Below are 18,977 nucleotides of genomic sequence, written 5' to 3' on the forward strand. Positions count from 1 at the left end.
AATCCCAAAGTTTCCCATCCTGGATTAATGCACAAAAGCAGCTGCCTTCTACTGAGTCAGACCATTTGCTCATCTTAGCTAAGTACTGTACACACTGGCTTGCAGCAGCTCTCCAAGCTTTCAGATGGGGGGGCATTCCCAGCCCTACCTGGTGATTGAACCTGAGATCTTCTGCATGCAAATCAGCTGCTCTGCTCTACTGAGCTACAACTCTTCCTCTTGGTAGCTTAGTACGGCCCCATCAGTAGCTGAAATATAATATTTAAATAAAGCAATCCACTGGTATCAGAGAATACTTCCCACCTTCCACGTACACACCAGTTCTTTCTTCCCCTCCCCACCCACCCCAAACTCCTTCCCGTCTTCTTTGAGGAACTTTCCAGAAGACATCCCTTAAGCAAAATAAGCATAGAAAAAGACATTGACACAGATCAGGAGAAGGGCGTTTGCACAGCAGATCCGAGCCCAGAAGCGGGATTCTGTCTTGTCCCCAGGGGGGCTCCCTGGGGGTGTTCCAGCCTTCATGACGCAGGGAGCGCAGGCCTTTCCGTTGCCAAAGCAACTCCACGGGAGGCTTTCTGGGAGATCTGTGAGAAAGAGAGAGAGCAAAGGGTTTATTCATGGAAAACAAACAAAAAAAAAAGGATTAGACAAAGTCCTAGAGCAGGGATGGGGAACCTAGAGCAGCAACAGCTGGTGCCCATGGAAACTGGTGGGGTGGAAGACAGGAAGCCCAACAGTAAGGGCAGCCAAAGCCAATGACAGTCAAAGCCAACTAATTCCAGTGTTGTCCCCATCCTCCTCCTCCTCTTCCTCTCTGAGTTCCTCATGGGCAACACTGAGTCTAAGGTGGAGGTGGCTGACAGCCAGGTAGGGCTGGCTGATGGCAGACTGAGGTTGGTGGGACATTGTCCCCTTCACCCTCCTGCAGGGCTGGCCCACCCATGAGGCAGGGTGAGACAGCCACCTTAGGCAGCAGGATCCACCGGGGCAGCAGATCCTGATGTAGATCTCCATTCCCCGCTTCTTTCTGATATAGATCTTGACCCGCCCCCTTCTTCCCTAGCAGGGAGGAGGGTCACCATTTTGTGGTGTGCCTCAGGTGCCAAAATCTATTGGGCTGGCCATAAAGGGTCAGCGCCCACTGACCTAGAGCCCTTCTAATGGGGCTGAGCTCCCATCATCCCCTGACCATTATTGGCCATGCTGGCTGGATCTAACAGCAGTAAGGAGCCCAACAACTTCTCAATGGTTCCTCAGTTCTACCCATTTGGTAGCCAAATTTGCACTGCCGGCTTAGAAGCTGCATTCTAGTCATATCAAGAATGATAAAATGCACAGTATTATCATCATCATCATCAACCTTTTATTTGACCGTCAGTCAGAAAAAAGTACATTTGTCAATACACAGTTAAAACATCCAGGAAGATTTTAGAACTTAGCCAACACTAAAATGGGCTAAACAGATAGCCCCATATGCACAGTATTATAAATCTTAACCCAATGTTTCGTTACCCATGGAGGTTGGTGCACATGGGTACTAATGGCTGTTCTGTGATTCCGTATCAAGTTTTTAATTTTAATTGGGAGTTTGACATCTTGTATATTGTGTAGTCCTTTGGCTACGTTCAGCAAAGTTGACGGACTGATCACAGGATATTTCAGCACCCGCCGTTCACATGAAACCACATATTCCAATGGGCTTTTCTTTTTCCCTGCCCCTCTGAGAGAGGATGTCGTTCAAATCGTGCCTGAGGCCTACCATCGTTCTGTGTGCTGGAAAAGCCGTCCTCAGGCAGCGATTTGGGGTTGGGGAGTTGGGGAGGAAGGGACTCCTCACGAAGGGTCCACCAAGTCACAAACTTTACCTGCAAATATAAAAAAGGAGGGGGAAAGCCAATGAAATACAAGCAGAGAAAGTTGCATTTGCTTATGAGCGTCATTACCATTGACAGCCAAAGCATGACGTTGTGAGGTAAAATGTGCCGCTGACAGGAAAGCAACGATCCTGACAGAAAAACAAGGGATATATTCACTCGGCAGAGATATTGGAGAGGAACAATGGGTGAAATTTGCACCTTCCTTCCCTCAGTGTACAGGAAAAAGAGTTCGACTCTGAGGGAAGTAGCGCACCCAGGAGAAGTTCTGGAAGGTTCCGCGGCTGCCCTGTACTCAGGCAATTCCCAGTTTGAGGCCACAGATAAGGCCCAGAAACCCTAGAGTTTCGCTCAAATTAGACTTAAAAATTCATAGTTCCAAGTTTTCTGTGTCAGTTAATTTCAATGGGTCTGTTCTGAGTATGTCTAATATTGGATAAAACCCCTACACTCTGGCGGTAGCTTTTGGATGGAATTATTATTAATTATTATTATTATTATTATTATTATTATTATTATTATTATTATCAACATGCCTTTTGCATAAGTCTCAAGGCAGTGTAGTCATTAGAGTAAAAACAACTATGATAGGGTTTTTAAAAATAAATAAATAAATAAACCCATACAGAAAACAACTAAAGGTGGTCTTTAAAATGGCAATTTATTTCATTTAAATGAATATGTGAATCTGCTAACACTTTAAAATCTTTTTTTACACTTCGTACAAAAATAGAATCTCTAACTCGTGTGCTACATAAAAACATTAAACAATTTTATTAAAACAAAAATAGGTGATAAAACGAAACTGCTAAATGGACAAGCCTACCCAGATGCTTAGAAAATTGAGGCAAATTTAATCTGTTTCGGTATTTTAACTTTTGTGTGTTTTAAAGTAGGGTAGTGATTTCCCCACCCCCTTTGATTTAATTGTTTTATCTTTTTGTAAACTGCTTTGAGGTTGTTGGGGTTTTTTTTTTAACCATTAGGCGGTATATACATTTTATGAAATAAATAATTAACCAACAAAACAAATAAAATAAAAAGAGGAATTCGGGGGATTCAAATGATTATATATATATATATATATATATATATATATATATATATATAGGACTATATATATATATAGAGTCCAATATTATGGGTCAGAGAAACTCCTGTAATATCAGACCCTCCCAAATGCAAAGTAACAGTGAAGACGCAAAACGAACCCTAACAGGAAGGCCTGTTCTACTGACCCCTGACCTGCCCCCCATCTTGTTGTTTTCCGCTCCTGCCATCCTCCTGCCCTGAACCATGTCAGAGGTATCTCCTTGGCACCACCATCCAGGTGCAGAGAGATCCAGGCAACGCCCACCGTGTTTTCTCGTGCCACCCAACCATCCGTTTTCTCTGGGCACACATCAGAACAAACCACTCCGCTCGGCATGTCCCAATACGTCTGAGAGGGCCCTGGTGCCAAGGAAGGGCAGTCTTCCATAGCTAGGGGTGGTTGTGAGGTGGCACAAGCATGGCTCGGCCTCTCTGGGTGGAGTGGAAAAGACTTATTTCTTTCTTTCTGTTCCTTCAAAGGTGGTTTTACAGAAAGCATTCTGCCTCGAGCAATTGCTTCAATCAGAAGCAAAGGGAGCAATCGATTTGGCCTTGTGTCACTATCAGGGCAAGGAAATCCTATCGAGTGTCAATGCCAGGCAGCCATTTTCCCTTGCCAACACAAAGCAGACAATCCTTGTTTTAAAAAGCTTGTTCCTCTCCCCCTGTTCCAGAAAGAAATGAGGGCTTTATTTCTGAGGGCAAAAACAGTGAGTTTTACCCTCCCGGTGAATTTCAGCTGATTTCATTTCGTACACGGCATTCCTATTGTAAGGTGCTCAGAAACTACAGTGTTCAGGCGGTACCTAAGCTATGAAAACACATTTAAATAATTGTCATTGAATTAATAATATGAATTATTAAAATAAAATTTGCGGAAGGGCCGTGACTCAGCCGAAGAGCACCTGCTACTTCTCTCCTCAGATGCCATTATTGCTCTGTCACATGGAGGATGGAGCAAACTTATTTTCTCCTGCTCTGGAGGGATAGGAGATGAATTCAAGTTACAAGAAAGGAGATTCCGACTAAACGTCAGGAAGAACTTTCTGACCGGAAGAGCTGTTCAACAGTGAAGCAGTCTCCCTTCGGAGGTTGTACAGTCTCCTTCCTTGGAGGTTTTGAAGCAGAGGTTGGATGGCCATCTGCCATGGATGCTTTAGCTGAGATTCCTGCATTGCAGCGGGTTGGAGCCCTCAGGGTACCTTCCAAATACAGTGGACGCTCGGGTTGCGAACGTGATCCGTGCAAGATGCACATTCGCAACCTGCAGTGGCACGTCTGCACACGTGTGGGTTGCGATTCAGCACTTATGCGCATGCGCAAAGCGCGATTTAGCACTTCTGCGCATGCGCGACCGCCGAAACCCGGACGTAACCCATTCCGGTACTTCCGGGTTTCAGCGGGTCTGTAACCCAAAAAAACGCAACCTGAAGCATCTGTAACCCGAGGTATGACTGTATACAGTTCTGTGATTCTCTTGCTTTTCCTCCTCTACACCACTGGGGCAGCTCGGCTCACCTGCTTACAAGCTCTACTCACCTGGGATTCGGTGGGGGGCTGAGTCAACAAGCTGATGCCCGCCACCACCATGGCAGTCAGCAGGAAGAGGAGGGTGGCGAAGTGAAGATAGTGGAGGTCCTTCACGAGGGAAGGGCGCCTGTCCGGGACACCACACCGGGGCGTAGGGTGTGCAAACTCCAAGGCCATCCGGCTCAGGCCAATGACCAGCCCCACCATCAGACCCCAGAAAGCCCCCTGCAGATAAAGACAGGGCCCAAAATGTTATGTACTGAAGTTCTCACCCTGGGCCAGCAGAGGGATACTGTAAATAGTTATGCAAATAAGGGATCGAAAGTGACGTTCAGTGATTGGATAGTTTTAGAAAATTGTTACAGTTACGCTGTGCTGGAGCTCTATATAAGCAGGCTGACTGAACCCTTCAGTTCAGTTCTGTTCTGGCCTGTGAATAAACAAGAGCTGTTTGAAGAATCGCTGTGTCGTCTGATATGTTCTCCCCCAACTTAACACAAAAGACTGAAATTCTAACCTCCTTAGTCAAGGCCTCTGGAGAAAGGAGGTAAATTTCGGGAGAAGGAACCAGAAACAAGGAGCAAGTTATTTTCTTTCCTTTTAATGCCAGACTTAACCACCCTCTTCCCTCATCGTACTGAAGTTGTGATTGACTCCTTCAGGCTTCAACCAGACTTATATAATTAATTTTATTCATTCCCTGCTCTTCAACAGATTTCCCAGGGTGGCTAAGGAAAAGAAAGCAAACTAAAATTCCCAATGAAAACAGTTAAAATGAGAGCCACTTAAACCCCACAATATAAACACACAATTAGAAGCCTGAGCCTCAAACCACTTCCATGCAGGATAAACATAACATCACATTCACACATGATTGTAACTCAACCCAACAGAACACAGACTGCATCCACATATCCAAAAATAATGATATATAACACAGTGACACATGCAAACATGCAGGACACACTACACAACAGAACGCCATGTTTGCGTAACAGATGATAACGCCACATCCACAGAACACAACACCATACCAATATAAGATAACGTAACACCACATCCACAGGGCATCGCAGCACATCCACGCACTGTAACATCATAGAACCACAGCCACACAATCACTTAAAGTGGTATAGAGCCCACGTATACATTCGTAGCAGAGACCTACAGTTTACAAACAGGTGCGGCTTTCACAAAAGGAAAACAAATGATTGCAATGCAAATTTGGGTGATTCACATTGCACATATTATCATGGGGTTTTCCCATTTGGGGACAGACTTATAAGGGATAGGAAAAAAGCAGAGGGCAGGAAACAATGAGGCAAGAGTAGAAGCTGGTGGGTTGGTCCCCTGACCTTAAAAAATGCACCTGTTCTACTATGGGCAACATTGCATACCCACAACACTGCATATCCACCCACCAGTTCCTGGATTTATGTTTTAAATAGTGCTTCTCTCTTTTTAAAAAAATATATATATATATAACGAGGATAGCCCACGGCTCAGATTCTCTCTTTGGCAGATTCTCTCCACTTAAGGGGCATCTCAAGGGCTAGGAAAGACTGATGCTTAGGGGCAGAACATCTGCCTTGCGCACAGAAGATCTCATGTTCAATCCCTGATAACTCCAGATGGGAATGGGACAAACTCAAGCCCTAGATAAACACTGCCATTCTGTGCAGACATTGCTGAGAGGTGGCTCAACAGTCTGACTGAGCTTAAAGCAACTTTCAATGTCCCCCCTTAAGTCGTTTATTAAAAACATATACTATATCTTACTATATAATATTATTGCAAGGAAAAAGTCATCACGCTGCAATTCACCTGGTCAACAGTAGGGGGCCATGCGAGCAGGCCAGCTGTGGGAGTGAGCAAACAAGCAGGCTGGCAGGTGGTCCAGACAGGGTCTTCCCATTCACCCTCTTGTCATGGCCACCGCCACCCACTTGCTCGCTCGCAGGCACAGCAGGGCAAGGCAAGCCCAGCGTCAGAGGGGGCGAGTGGTCTGGCTGAGCGAGAAAGCGAGCGGGCAGGTGGTCTGGCAGAGTAAGCAACTAGGGAGGCAACTAGGTGGGTGGGCCTGGCAGGTCTTTGCATGCTCCTAGTACTCCATCAGTGTCAGAATGAAGCATGCATTTCAAAATGCATGCTTACTGTTCGCCAGCTGCAACATGGAGCGCAAGGGAGAAAGGCCCTTTCCTCCTCTTTCCCCTCTCCTCCACAAGATCTCAGGGTCGTGGGTTCAAGCCCCATGCTTGGCAAAAGATTCCTGCATTGCAGGGGGTTCAACACAATGACCCTCATGGTCCCTTCCAACTCTACAATTCTATGATTCCATGGGGTTGGCGAGCCAAGTGTGCAAGGGCAGCAGTCTCTAGTTTATATACCCCCATTGTTCAGCCCAAACACTGAGGTCCAGCTCCAAGGGCCTTCTGGCAGTTCCCTCACTGCAAGAAGTGAGGTTACAGGGAGATGGCCTTCTTGGTGGTGGCACCCGCGCTCCCATCAGATGCCAAGAAAATAAACAACTATTGGGCTTTTAGAAGCTAGCCCCGTGCAGGGAAGTTTTTACCGTTTGAGGTTTTGTTGTGTTTTTAATATTTTGTTGGGAGCCGCCCAGGGGAACCCAGTCCGATGGGTGGCATATAAACCATAACGTTATCGTTATCATTATCAGCTATTATATATGAGCATACCTGTTCATTGGCTCGCTTCCAGAAAACGGCCAAGAGGAAGACAGCCGTAACCGGTGGGGCAAGGTAGCTAGTCACAGATTGGATGTAGATGTAGAGCTGTCCGCTGTTGGAGCTCTGCAGGATTGGAATCCAAACCACGCTGACAGCAACTAGGACAATAGTGACTATCCTGCGAGGTTAGCAATAAATAAATAAACCACAAGTGAAACATCATCATCATCTAAAGAGTGGGTTTTCTGGGGGAAAGCAGCAAGGCAAAGGCAAAACCTCTCAGATTTGTGGCTAGAATGCATGGGAAAAGCAGAAATGTGAACAAGCTCCATGAGGACTTCTTATGTTCTAGGTTACAGGAGAAGCACCTTATCCAAAGGCCACCAGAACCCTGGAGGGGCAAGTGAGGTCTTGTTCACACAAAAACCGAGCAAATGGCAGTCCAGGCCACGGCGTTTCAAAAACCCTGCCTGTGTCAAAGAAGTCATGCGCAACAGAGGCTGTGTGCAAGACTTCACCTTCTCCATGCACGGGAAAGTATCAGCCACCCACACCCTGAGAGGGTCATCGACGCAAGACATAAAATGAGAGTTTTGCAAGCAAGCAAAATCAAATGCTCCTCAATTGCACCGCAGGCCGGTCTAATCTGTGCATTTTATGCATATCTGGAAGCGGTCCAGTGTCCATGCGGGGTTATATTGTCTTTGCAGATAACTGAGAAAGGAACTGAGATGAAAAACTTGTTCCCGTGGGCTGGGCTTCACTCAGCACCTTGACTGACGCAACCAGATTTTGCAGCAGACAGGAATGGTGGGATCTGCAATGTGGGATTGCTGCAGGTTTGCCAACGAGTCCTACCAAGGGGCCCCAAGAGCTTCTGGGAAGCCAACACAAAAGGAGTTGGCAGACACTGAAATGCATGCAATGCCTTGCAAAAGCAAACCTTTACAAGCGTCAGGGTAATAGGGGATCATGTAAGGGGAAACAGGTCTCAGCCTGTAGCTCTTGTGTGTTGCTTTTCGAAAACCGTTTATTTACACCCGAGGCCACAGATGATCTGCTTAATTAAATAAAGAATCCCCGTGCAGTTATTATGTAAATAAAGAAACTAAACAATTTTTAAAACAGGAAACGGGGAAAATAGCACCCCGGTCAACTCTTGATTATTCCGGCACTTCTCAGCCGAAGCAAACATTTTAATGGGTGCAGACCCGGAAGCAAAACTGTACAGCTGTCCCAGGATGGCACCCCATCAAAGGAGGGTGCTGTCATGGGAAGTACATGTTGCACCACTTCTCTGTGGCAGCAGTAGATCCAGGATTTGTCCATCTCAGGGCAGTATGTCTGAGTCAGGCCTCACACAGACACGCAGACATACACCCCTGCCTTGACATGACTCTTTTTTCAAAACAAAGCAAGGGCATCAGCCAAATTCTCTCTGCTCAAGTTCTTTCGCAACAGCCAGTTTCAACCTAAGTCATGTTATGGGCAGACGTGTTCAGGTGGATTCTCAGCCCAGTATGCCTGAAGGAGCGTCTCCACTCCCATCAATCAGCCCGGACACTGAGGTCCAGCTCCAAGGGCATTCTGGTGGTTCAATCACTGCAAGAAGTGAGGTTACAGGGAAACAGGCAGAGGGCCTTCTTGGTAGCAGTGCCCGCCATGTGGAACGCCCTCCCATCAGATGTCAAGGAAATAAACAACTATCTGACACCTGAAGGAAGCCTTGTTTAGGGAACTTTTTAATGTTTGATGTTTTATTGTTTATTATTATTATTATTATTATTATTATTATTATTATTATTATTCTTTTTGGAGCCGCCCAGAGTGGCTGAGGAAACCTAGCCAGTTGGGCGGGGGTACAAACAAACAAACAAACAAACAAACAATATTATTATTATTATTATCATTATTATTATTATTATTCCAGGCTTGCTTTTCCCCCCAAAGTGGTATACAGTCATACCTCTTGTTACGTCTGCTTCAAGTTACGTTCTTTCAGGATACGTCCCTCAGCAACCCGGAAGTACCGGAAAGGGTTACTTCTGGGTTTCGCCGCTCGCGCATGCACAGACGTGCAAAATGACGACACACGCATGCGCAGCAGCGACAAATTTCAACACACACAGATGCGCAGTCGCGGGTTGCGTTCTGCTCATGTTATGAACGGGGCTCCGGAATGGATCCCTTTCGCAACCAGAGGTACCACTATATAATTAAACCAAGAGTTAATAGTTCAGAATTTACTCCTGCACCACTGGCCCTGTGTAAATTATAAAGGGGGAGGGTGGTGTCATATGGAAGATGAGAATACCTTCCCAAATGTCTGACACCCACACAGCCAGCAGGAGCTAAGGTGTGTCAGTTTCCCACCCCCACCCCTCTGATCAAATGCGCAGGGTGAGTCACGCCCACCCATTCACTTCCAAGAATTCCCCTCCATGTGTCAGTTTCCTCCGCCTGCCTTTCCTTAATCGCCCGGCTGTTTGCGCAAGAGATATTGTGCAGAAAAGAGAAAGAGGCGAGGAGACCTCTTGCATCTTTCATCATCAGGCAGCTGCCAGGGAAAAGGAAGAGTTTACACCCAAGTAAAGAGGGAGGGGGGAACGATATCCTTATAAGGGAAGACTGAAGCCAATTTCCTGCACAGTGACGTTCCTACATTCTTTATTCTTTCCTCTTGTTTCTCTTAGTAGTTCATTCCCCATGGTAATCTGTTGCGTCTCAATGCATTCATCGGCATGTAGGTAAGGGAGTTGGAAGTACAGTGGTACCTCGGGTTACAGACGCTTCAGGTTACAGACGCTTCAGGTTACAGACTCCACTAACCCAGAAATAGTACCTTGGGTTAAGAACTTTGCTTCAGGATGAGAACAGAAATCGTGCTCCGGCAGCGCGGCGGCAGCAAGAGGCCCCATTAGCTAAAGTGGTGCTTCAGGTTAAGAACAGTTTCAGGTTAAGAACAGACCTACGGAACGAATTAAGTTCTTAACCTGTTATGTACTGAAGGTCTCACTCTGGGCCAGCAGGGGGATACTGTAGATAGTTCAGGTCCACATATGCAAATAAGGGATCAAAAGTGACATTCAGTGATTGGATAGTTACAGAAAATGGTTACTGTTGCGTTCTAGTGGAGCTCTATATAAGCAGGCTGGCTGAACCCTTCAGTTCAGTTCTGTTCTGGCCTGTGAATAAACAAGAGCTGTTTGAAGAATCACTGTGACATCTGATATGTTCACCCGCAACTTAACATAACCTAAGGTACCATTGTACAGGGCGAAGGTAGGCAGGCAGGCTGAGAGGCCGAGGCCCAGGTGTCCCGCCTCCCTACGGTCCTCAGATTCCCAACTTGGTTTTTGCCAAAGGCATTGATGCCTAGTAGATCGCTGTGATAGATAAGTCAGGTTATGAGGCAGATAAGTCCTGATTCTCACCCTGTGGCTCCTCCTCACTGCCAAGATTTCTCCACAGGGCTCCAGGCACATCCATTGCCCCACCCACTTTTTGCATAACATTTGCATTTTCTCATTTGCATGCGCAGGTGCAAATTGAAGCAGCAAGGCTTACTCCGAACCATGGAGTGCCAAGAGTGCTGGGCTCAGGATACTTTAAGTGGATTGGGCCCTCTACAAACTATGATGGCAGGTGGGGTCTCACTGAGACTGTACTCTGCACTGCGTCCAGATGCCCTTGTAAGCAAACCTCTTTCTTTGTTTAAAGGAAGGAGGTAGCAGCTACAGACGTTAGGACCAGTGCCGGATTTACGTATAAGCTAAACAAGCTATAGCTTAGGGCCCCACTCTTTTGGGGGCCACCAAAAAATTTAAAGGGGAAAAAACTGGATGTACATTTCCAAAATATAAGATAAAAAGCAAACAAAATAAAACCTACATACAGCAACAGTGTTTTGTGTTATGTAGGCTCCTATGATGTAAGTAATGGGCCCCGCCTGCTAGCCTGCTAACTAAAATATCACTGGTTTGCTCATTTCTATATATAGGGTGCCTACATTCTGCATGGACTGGTTGGATGGCAACATGGGCAAATGGCTTTAGAATGATACCTATTAGGTCCATAAATTTCCATATAGCATATATTCAACACACAAAAACAGTGACCATTTGTTGTTGACAAAGGACAGCTGGACATATATAGGGCCCCATTACCTTCAGTAGCTTAGGGCCTCATCAAACCTAAATCCGGCCCTGATTAGCACCCCGGTGCAAAAGACCCAGGGTCACCCTTCATAACAGCCCTGTACAACACAATGCTGTAAATGCCACGTGTCTTATCATACTTCGCTCTGCCAGAAGAAAACCGTGCCAGTTCCATCGTTCTTGTAACATCTGGCTTGATGTTTAATAATTGTGTTCTGTGGTTTCTTTTGGCTGCTAGCTGTCTTGTGGGGCCTGTCGTTTGAAGAAGTATTTTCAGAGAACAAACACGCCGACATCCAGTAATAATGAATGGCTTTGCTTTGAGATCTCAGCGTCCTGATAAAGTCGCCACACAGTCCCACCCCAAAGAGGAGCCACCCTCTTTCACAAATGGGTAAAGTGAGATAAGACAGCATCATGATGTCCCCATGAATCTAAGTCAGGGACACAGAAGTGGCTCCTGTCTCCAGTTAACCATCGACATTTCTGAAGATCCCCTTTAAGCAGAGAAGCAGCGGCATATCAGAACCACGGCATTTAGTTATCTGGGGGCCCATCTGCCCTATACATTTAAAGCATCGCCGTACCAGTTTAAATTGCCATGGCTTCCCCCAAAGAATCTTGGGAGATGTAGTTTGTTAAGGGTGCTGAGAATTGGTAGGAGACCTCCAATTCCAATTCCCGGAGCGGTTTAACAATCAATCCCTCTTCCTAGGGAACTCTGGGAAATGAAGCTCTGTGAGTGGAATGGGGGAGTCTCCCAATGACTCACGGCACTCTTAACAAACTACAGCTCCCAGGATTCTTTGGGGCAGGCCATGACTGTTTAAAGTGGTATACCTGCTTTCCACATATGGAGCCAAAGGGACCTGGGAAGCTGATGATTTGCTGCTTAAACAAAATCACTGGCCAAGTAGCTGGATTTATTACTGACAAATGAAGCATTGCGAAATCGCTGAAGAATTAGGTTAGAATTTGGGAGGGCTCATTCCTGCAAGCTCCCTTGTTGTTGTTGTTTTTAATTGCTTCGTTGCAGCTCATTTGTCAGGTTACCTCTCCCTCTTGCTCTCTCTCATTCCGTGTTCACACATCGAAGCAAATCGATTAAGCCCAAAGAGACAAAAGGAGGAAAACAATTAAGTCAAGGCGTGTCCCGCCTTGCCAAATGCCATCTAAGGCTGGCTGGCTGGAATCATCAGGGGAGTGTCCCCAAATTGCTACTCTACAGCAATTGAAATTGCACAATCAAACGCAGGGACCAAGACACATCACATAAATTAGCAGCAAGAGGCTGCGTTCCAGATTTAGCTGTGGTAAATATGTGCATGGGGGACACGGGTGGCGCTGTGGTCTAAACCACAGAGCCTGGGGCTTGCCGATTGGAAGGTCGGCGGTTCGAATCCCCGCGATGGGGTGAGCTCCCGTTGCTCGGTCCCAGCTCCTGCCAACCTAGCAGTTCAAAAGCATGTCAAAGTGCAAGTAGATAAATAGGTACCGCTCCGGCGGGAAGGTAAACAACATTTCCATGCGCTGTTCTGGTTTCACCAGAAACGGCTTAGTCATGTGGCCACATGACCCAGAAAAACTTTCTGCGGACAAACGCAGGGGTCCTTTACCTTTAGATATGTGTATATTATCAGGAAAGAAGAAGAAAAAGGCCTGTCAGCCATTAGCTGCCTCTAGTCTCCTACACTGGTTGAGCTGCTGTGACATCACAAAATCCGCACATTCTTAATTGTCATGGGGGAGGCAAGGACCAGCAAAGGAAAGTTGACTTAATGAACATTCTCAATGTTGCTGAGAGGGGGAAGGACCAGTATACAAATGCTGATCACTGGCACATCTGGTGTGAAGAAACAATATTTTGATTTTGTTCTGTGAGACCTCCAGGTATAGGGTGGTATATAAATTCAATAAAAAATAAAAGAATAAAAAGAAAGTGGGAGGTCAATTGTCTGGGCTTCAAAATGAGGGATGGGGTTAGAACTTAATTATCCTTCGCTTCTATATCTCCACCATTACTCAGCAGACCCTGCCTTATTTGTAGGGTAACCAGCCTCATATAACCAACATGCTTAAGTCTAATTAATGCACAAAGGGGTTAATACCATGGAGTAAGCTGTCCTGCTACATTTAGCTATGTTTATGTCCCTTACCTTGGGAGGAAACAGGTAATCAGGTCTAATATTATCCCCCTGTCTACCTGAGAAGACCGGCGTGTAAAGGGCTTCTCTTGAGTCCCTATATCAATAATCTAGGAACTTTTGCCACTTCGTAACTAAGCCAAGTTTTACTGCCTGTGCATCTTTCTGAAGCACATGAATCTGTCCTCGGGAGAGTTTGTAAGCAAACCATTTTTAACTCTCCAAATGTGTGGTTTTTTTCTATGCAAGGGGAAGTGGGAAACTGTGGAAAGAAACTTTTTAAGGGGACATTTCAGAACTCACTTTAAAGGGCACCTTTTTAGGTTTTACAGACTGTATTTTCATGCTTTCCTTTGCTGCATGTTTTGCAATTTTAAATCTCCGCTGGGGTTCTTTCAGCAAAGAGTACTTCCCCCAAATTGAGTTTACGCATATGGAACAGGGCGAGATGATTGTGTGTTTTGCCTCGGGCAGCAAAATGCCTTGAACCAGCCGCACCGACCCACTTGGGCAAATATGTCAATAAGGCAGGGTGAGTGAGGAATTCCCTCCAGGCAACCTGCTGCCACTGTGAGCAACACAAGGAATGCAGGCTAGCATTTTGGTGAGGGGCAGGGGCAAGTCATTCTGCAGAGCTTTTAGCAACATGGTTAAAGGCACAGCAGAACTTCATGAGGACAAGGGAGACTGTGTTGAAGGTCAAGCAGGATACACAGCAACTTTTATAGGGCATTCCTTGGGCTGTTCAGAAATGCAACCCAATAAATTGGCGGATCACTCGGTTAATTAATGATCTGGATCACCCATACGAAATTCAAGTTACTGGCCATCAGTCCTCTCTCGGCTACATAAACATGTTCATTAATTGAAATCTGGAGACGGTTGCAAGCAGGATTTCTGCATCATTAGGTCTGTTGTGCAGGAAGATAAACTGAGTTGCTGGTGACGGCGGGAAATGATTCAGAAAGCAGGACTACGGAGGCATAAACAGGGGAAGTTAATTTCCATGCCTGGCTGGTGCAAGGAAAAGATCCGACAGGGTGTCCATTATTATTAATAATATTTATTATTATTATCATTATTATTATTATTATTATTATTATTATTGAGAAACAGCAGCACACAGAGAGCCTTTGACCCTCCAGATGTGGCTGAACTGCAACCCCCATTTATCTCTGCTCATGGACCATACTGGCTGAGGATCATGGGAGTTGTAGTCCAGCAACATACGGCTAGCCAGCAGCACCTGCACTATGGGTATATAAAATGCATTTTTTAAAAAAAGCCTTTTGAAAGATTGTCAGCATTTTAGTGTTCACGTCTCATTTTTGCAAGCAAATCTTCTTAATATGATGCATTTTTGCATGTCATTTGCAAAAAAAAATGTGAATTTTTATAGATGCTTTCACCTAATCCAGGGTGGTTGAACCCTTTTTTAGCAGCCCTTGGCCACATTCAAGAAAAAAACATTTTAAAGCCTTAATTTTTTATTTTTTGTGTGTGTCATGTGTTGTTAACGAAAGCACATCCATCTGTTTGTCTATTAGATTAGTTTAACAATTAAAGCTATTAACTGTGTATTTAATTATATATATTTAATCAAATATATAATTTGTGTGCATTAAATAACATTAAATATATTGCAAACACTTTAATTTCAGACACGGGAATTGAATTTGGCGTGTGGCCCGCAGGTTCCCTGTCAAGGTACTCTTGCAGCCCACTTGGTGGAACGCTCTGTCACAAGAGACTAGGGCCCTGCGGGACCTGACATCTTTCCGCAGGGCCTGCAAGACAGAGTTGTTCCACCAGGCCTTTGGTCAGGGCGCAGCCTGACTCCCTCCTCTGGCAACCTGCACAGAATTTTGCTTAACGGTTGCTATTAATTTGATTTTAATTAATTTTTATAATGAAATGTTTTTAGAATGTTGGATTATTTGATTGTTTGATTATTTGATTGTTGTTAGCCGCCCTGAGCCCGGCTTCGACTGGGGAGGGCGGGATATAAATAAAATTTATTATTATCTTTATTATTATTATTTTTGGTGTGAGAGGTTGGACCACTCTAATCCATGCAGTTTGCACATCGTTTTAAAAAGTGTGAAATGGGTAGCCCCTTGTTCGAATTCAGCTTGAACCAAATTTCTCTCCCGTTCATCCCCATCCCCTAGTCATGGCGCGTGGCATCCGGGGCAACAAAGGTTCCTGAGCCAGAATAATCCCACAAGTTCTTGTAAAGATGGCCAAGTAATAGATCCAAAAATAATGAATCAAATAACTAACCACCAGCACTGCCCTTTCACAACACGCGAAAACTGCCTTTGCATTGTCTAACGGTAGAGCCGGCCCCAGGGATACTGCCCTGCCCCAGGCTGGTACCTTCCAACCAGAAGCAGCTCTTTCTCGCTGGGCTCCTTCCGGACCTTCTGCCAGATGTCCATGGTGAAGAGGGTGCTGCTGCTGTTGAAGATGGAGGTCAGGGATGACATCAGAGCAGCCATCATAACAGCGATCATTAACCCTCGCAGACCTGGAGGGAGGAACCGGAAAAAGCCAATGGCCACTTTGTTTTTTTCAAGGGTTAACCCTGATGGATACATGTCACTGGCTCTGTGCCAAGGAGTTGTGGGAGGCAGCAGCTGGGGGAACCCCCAAGGGAAGAAGGCTCAGAGCCAGCTGTTTGGCGGTGGGATGGCGGCGAGTGGTCAGAGGGAGAAGAGGAAGCAGACTGCGAGGAGGAGGGGTTGGAAGCTGAAGAGGCAACAGGGCTAAGTGAGTGGGGAGAGTCTGTGGCAGAGAGAAGTCCAGAATCAGAGGCAGAAGCTGAAGAAGGAGAGGAGGGAGGCCAAGATACAGACAGGAGTCTGGATGGTGAAGAAGCCAGGGTGTCTTCCCCCTCCTGCTGAGACAAGCTCCCCTTCCCTCTGGCCTCCCAGAACCAGAAGAGGCATGAAAAGGATGGAGGAGAGGTTGGCTACACTCAGACACAGTATCCAATTGCTGGTGGGGGGGACCCCTGGAGAGAAGGGGACTTAGGCAGTTGTGGGGAGGCAGGGACCTTCAGTCTCAGCAACTGCTTCACGGGGGCAGGACCTACTAGAGATGAGTTGCTGCGCTCTTTAGGCCTGACACTCCTGCGCCAATCATACTTTTGCTAATAAAGAGTTAAGTCCAATTTGTACGGTGTTACTCACTGCTGGGTGGAGGCAGGGCCATGCTGTTGATCCAACAGTCCAGCTTAGAGTACAATCCCGGGGAGGAGATGCCAGCTAGTTGGTCGTCAGAACTTACTACTATAAGCATGTGCTTTGTCAATAAAGAATTAAACTACTGACTGTTTGTCCTCCTCAAGGCAGGTGTGCTCAGGACACAGTTGGCACTGCTAGAGCGGGGAGGGGGGTGGAGCAGTCCAGACTCAGAGGCAGAAGCAGAGGCAGGAGGCCAGGAGACATGGATGAGGCTGGCTGCTGAAGAATCCAGGGGGTCTCCCCCTCCTGCTCCTCTCCCCGCTGGTCTCCCAGAACACACAGAGAAATGAAGAGGGAGGAGCAACGAGGGGCAAGACAAGGAAGCCTTGTTATATAATAATAATAATAATAATGATGATAATAATAATAATAACAATTTATTTATACCCCGCCCATCTGGCTGGGTTTCCACAGCCGCTCTGGGCAGCTTCCAACAAAATATTAAAATACAATAGTCTGTTAAACATTAAAAGCTTCCCTAAACAGGGCTGCCTTCAGATGTCTTCTAAAAATCTGGTAGTTGTTGTTCTCTTTGACATCTGGTGGGAGGGCGTTCCACAGAGCGGGTGCCACTACCGAGAAGGCCCTCTGCCTGGTTCCCTGTAACTTGGCTTCTCGCAGTGAGGGAACCGCCAGAAGGCCCTCAGAGCTGGGCAGCTTCCACCGAATATTAAAAACAATACAGCATCAAAACAAAAAAAATTTTCCTTCCAGTAGCACCTTAAAGACCAACTAAGTTAGTTCTTGGTATGAGCTTTCGTGTGTGCATGCACACAAAGAAGTGTGCATGCACACGAAAGCTCATACCAAGAACTAACTTAGTTGGTCTTTAAGGTGCTACTGGAAGGGGAAAAATTTTTTGTTTTGACTATGGCACGGCTACCTATCTGTAACTAATACAGCATCAGACATTAAAAACTTCCCTAAACAGGGCTGCCCTCAGTTGTCTTTTAAAAGTAAAATAGTTGTTTATTGCCTTATAAGCTCTCCTTATACAAGAGTCTTCAAGTTGAGGAACAAGATTTAGTAAGCCTTGTTCAAAGCATCTTGTCTCCATCCTGAGGTCACTTTTCTAGGGCACCCTGAGGCTTATCTGAATGTGATCAGGGATTCCTCGGCAAATGGCAGACAAACGTCTCTGAAAGGCAGCTCCCCCCACCCAAAGAATATGTCTCTTTCCCCTGTAACGCACCTTCTGCAAGAGGGACTGTTTGGTACAATCTCAAAACACGTTCTTAGTTCATGCAGGGCAACAATATGACCCCACAGGACTGGCCCACATGCATTCCTCCAGAAACTCCCAGAATCGTCCCCCAATCAGGGGTATCCCAGCAGATGCGGAAGACAGAAAATTTGAAAATCCTTGTGCAAGACCCAGCCTCTGAAGCTGAAACTTTTGTAGAACCATAGAATTGTAGAGATGCAAGGGACCCGAGGGTCATCTAGTCCAACCCCCTGCAATGCAAGAATCTCATCACACGGTCCCCCATCCAATTAGAAACCATACCAGACCCTGCTTAGCTCTGCAAATGCGCTAGCAGTTTTATCAGCAATGGAGAAAAGTATGGTGGGGAAACTGTGGGCCTCCAGTGTTGCTAGACGTCAGCTCCCACCATCGCTGACCATTGCCCTTACTGGCCAGGGCTGAGGGGCTGCTGTCCTGGATAATATGAAGTCCTGGCTACGCCCCCAGCCTCACCCCCATGGGGTTCCGAACGAGGAAGTTAAGATGTGGGTGGCTTTGTGGGTTAAACCATAGAGCCTAGGACTTGCTGATCAGAAGGTCGGCGGTTTGAATCCCCGCGACGGACGGGGTGAGCTCCCGTTGCTCGGTCCCTGCTCCTGCCAACCTAGGAGTTCGAAAGCACATCAAGTGCAAGTAGATAAATAGGTACCGCTTCAGCAAGAAGTTAAACGGCATTTCCGTGGGCTGCTCTGGTTCGCCAGAAGTGGCTTAGTCATGCTGGCCACATGACCTGGAAGCTGTACGCCGGCTCCCTCAGCCAATAAAGTGAGATGAGTGTTGCAACCCCAGAGTCGGTCACGACTGGACCTAATGGTTGGGGGTCCCTTTACCTAAGCCTCAAAAGGCACAGCCATTCCCCTTTAAGAACAAACATTGGAGGGGGGTTGGGCAAAGAACACAGCAGCGCCCATAATCACATTTGTACCAAGAGACACCCGTGCTAATTCCCCCATTAGTAATGGTTTGTGGTTCCTCGTTCAGATGGCAGGGTGGAAT

At 46.3% G+C, this 18,977-nt stretch overlaps 1 protein-coding gene across 5 annotated transcripts in view; it reads right to left on the reverse strand.

The window, feature by feature from the left end:
- Positions 1-342: 342 nt before the first annotated feature.
- The window catches only part of SLC5A10 (solute carrier family 5 member 10), a 94,284-nt gene continuing 75,649 nt past the window's right edge, over positions 343-18,977 (reverse strand). For 2 of the 5 annotated variants that reach the window (XM_053364185.1, XM_053364184.1), the window contains exons 10-14: positions 15,867-16,017; positions 7,196-7,364; positions 4,509-4,724; positions 1,763-1,868; positions 346-587 (exon numbers count right to left, since the gene is read on the reverse strand). In XM_053364185.1, coding sequence (XP_053220160.1) covers positions 394-587; positions 1,763-1,868; positions 4,509-4,724; positions 7,196-7,364; positions 15,867-16,017 — 836 coding nt within the window. In that variant the 3' untranslated portion in view covers positions 346-393. Of the gene's footprint in view, positions 588-1,762; positions 1,869-4,508; positions 4,725-7,195; positions 7,365-15,866; positions 16,018-18,977 lie in introns of all 5 variants that reach the window. The other 3 variants (XM_053364183.1, XM_053364186.1, XM_053364187.1) reach the window with 2 other exon arrangements.

Source organism: Podarcis raffonei, chromosome 14 (genome assembly GCF_027172205.1).
Source record: "Podarcis raffonei isolate rPodRaf1 chromosome 14, rPodRaf1.pri, whole genome shotgun sequence".
Classification (NCBI taxonomy): Eukaryota; Metazoa; Chordata; class Lepidosauria; order Squamata; family Lacertidae; genus Podarcis; species Podarcis raffonei.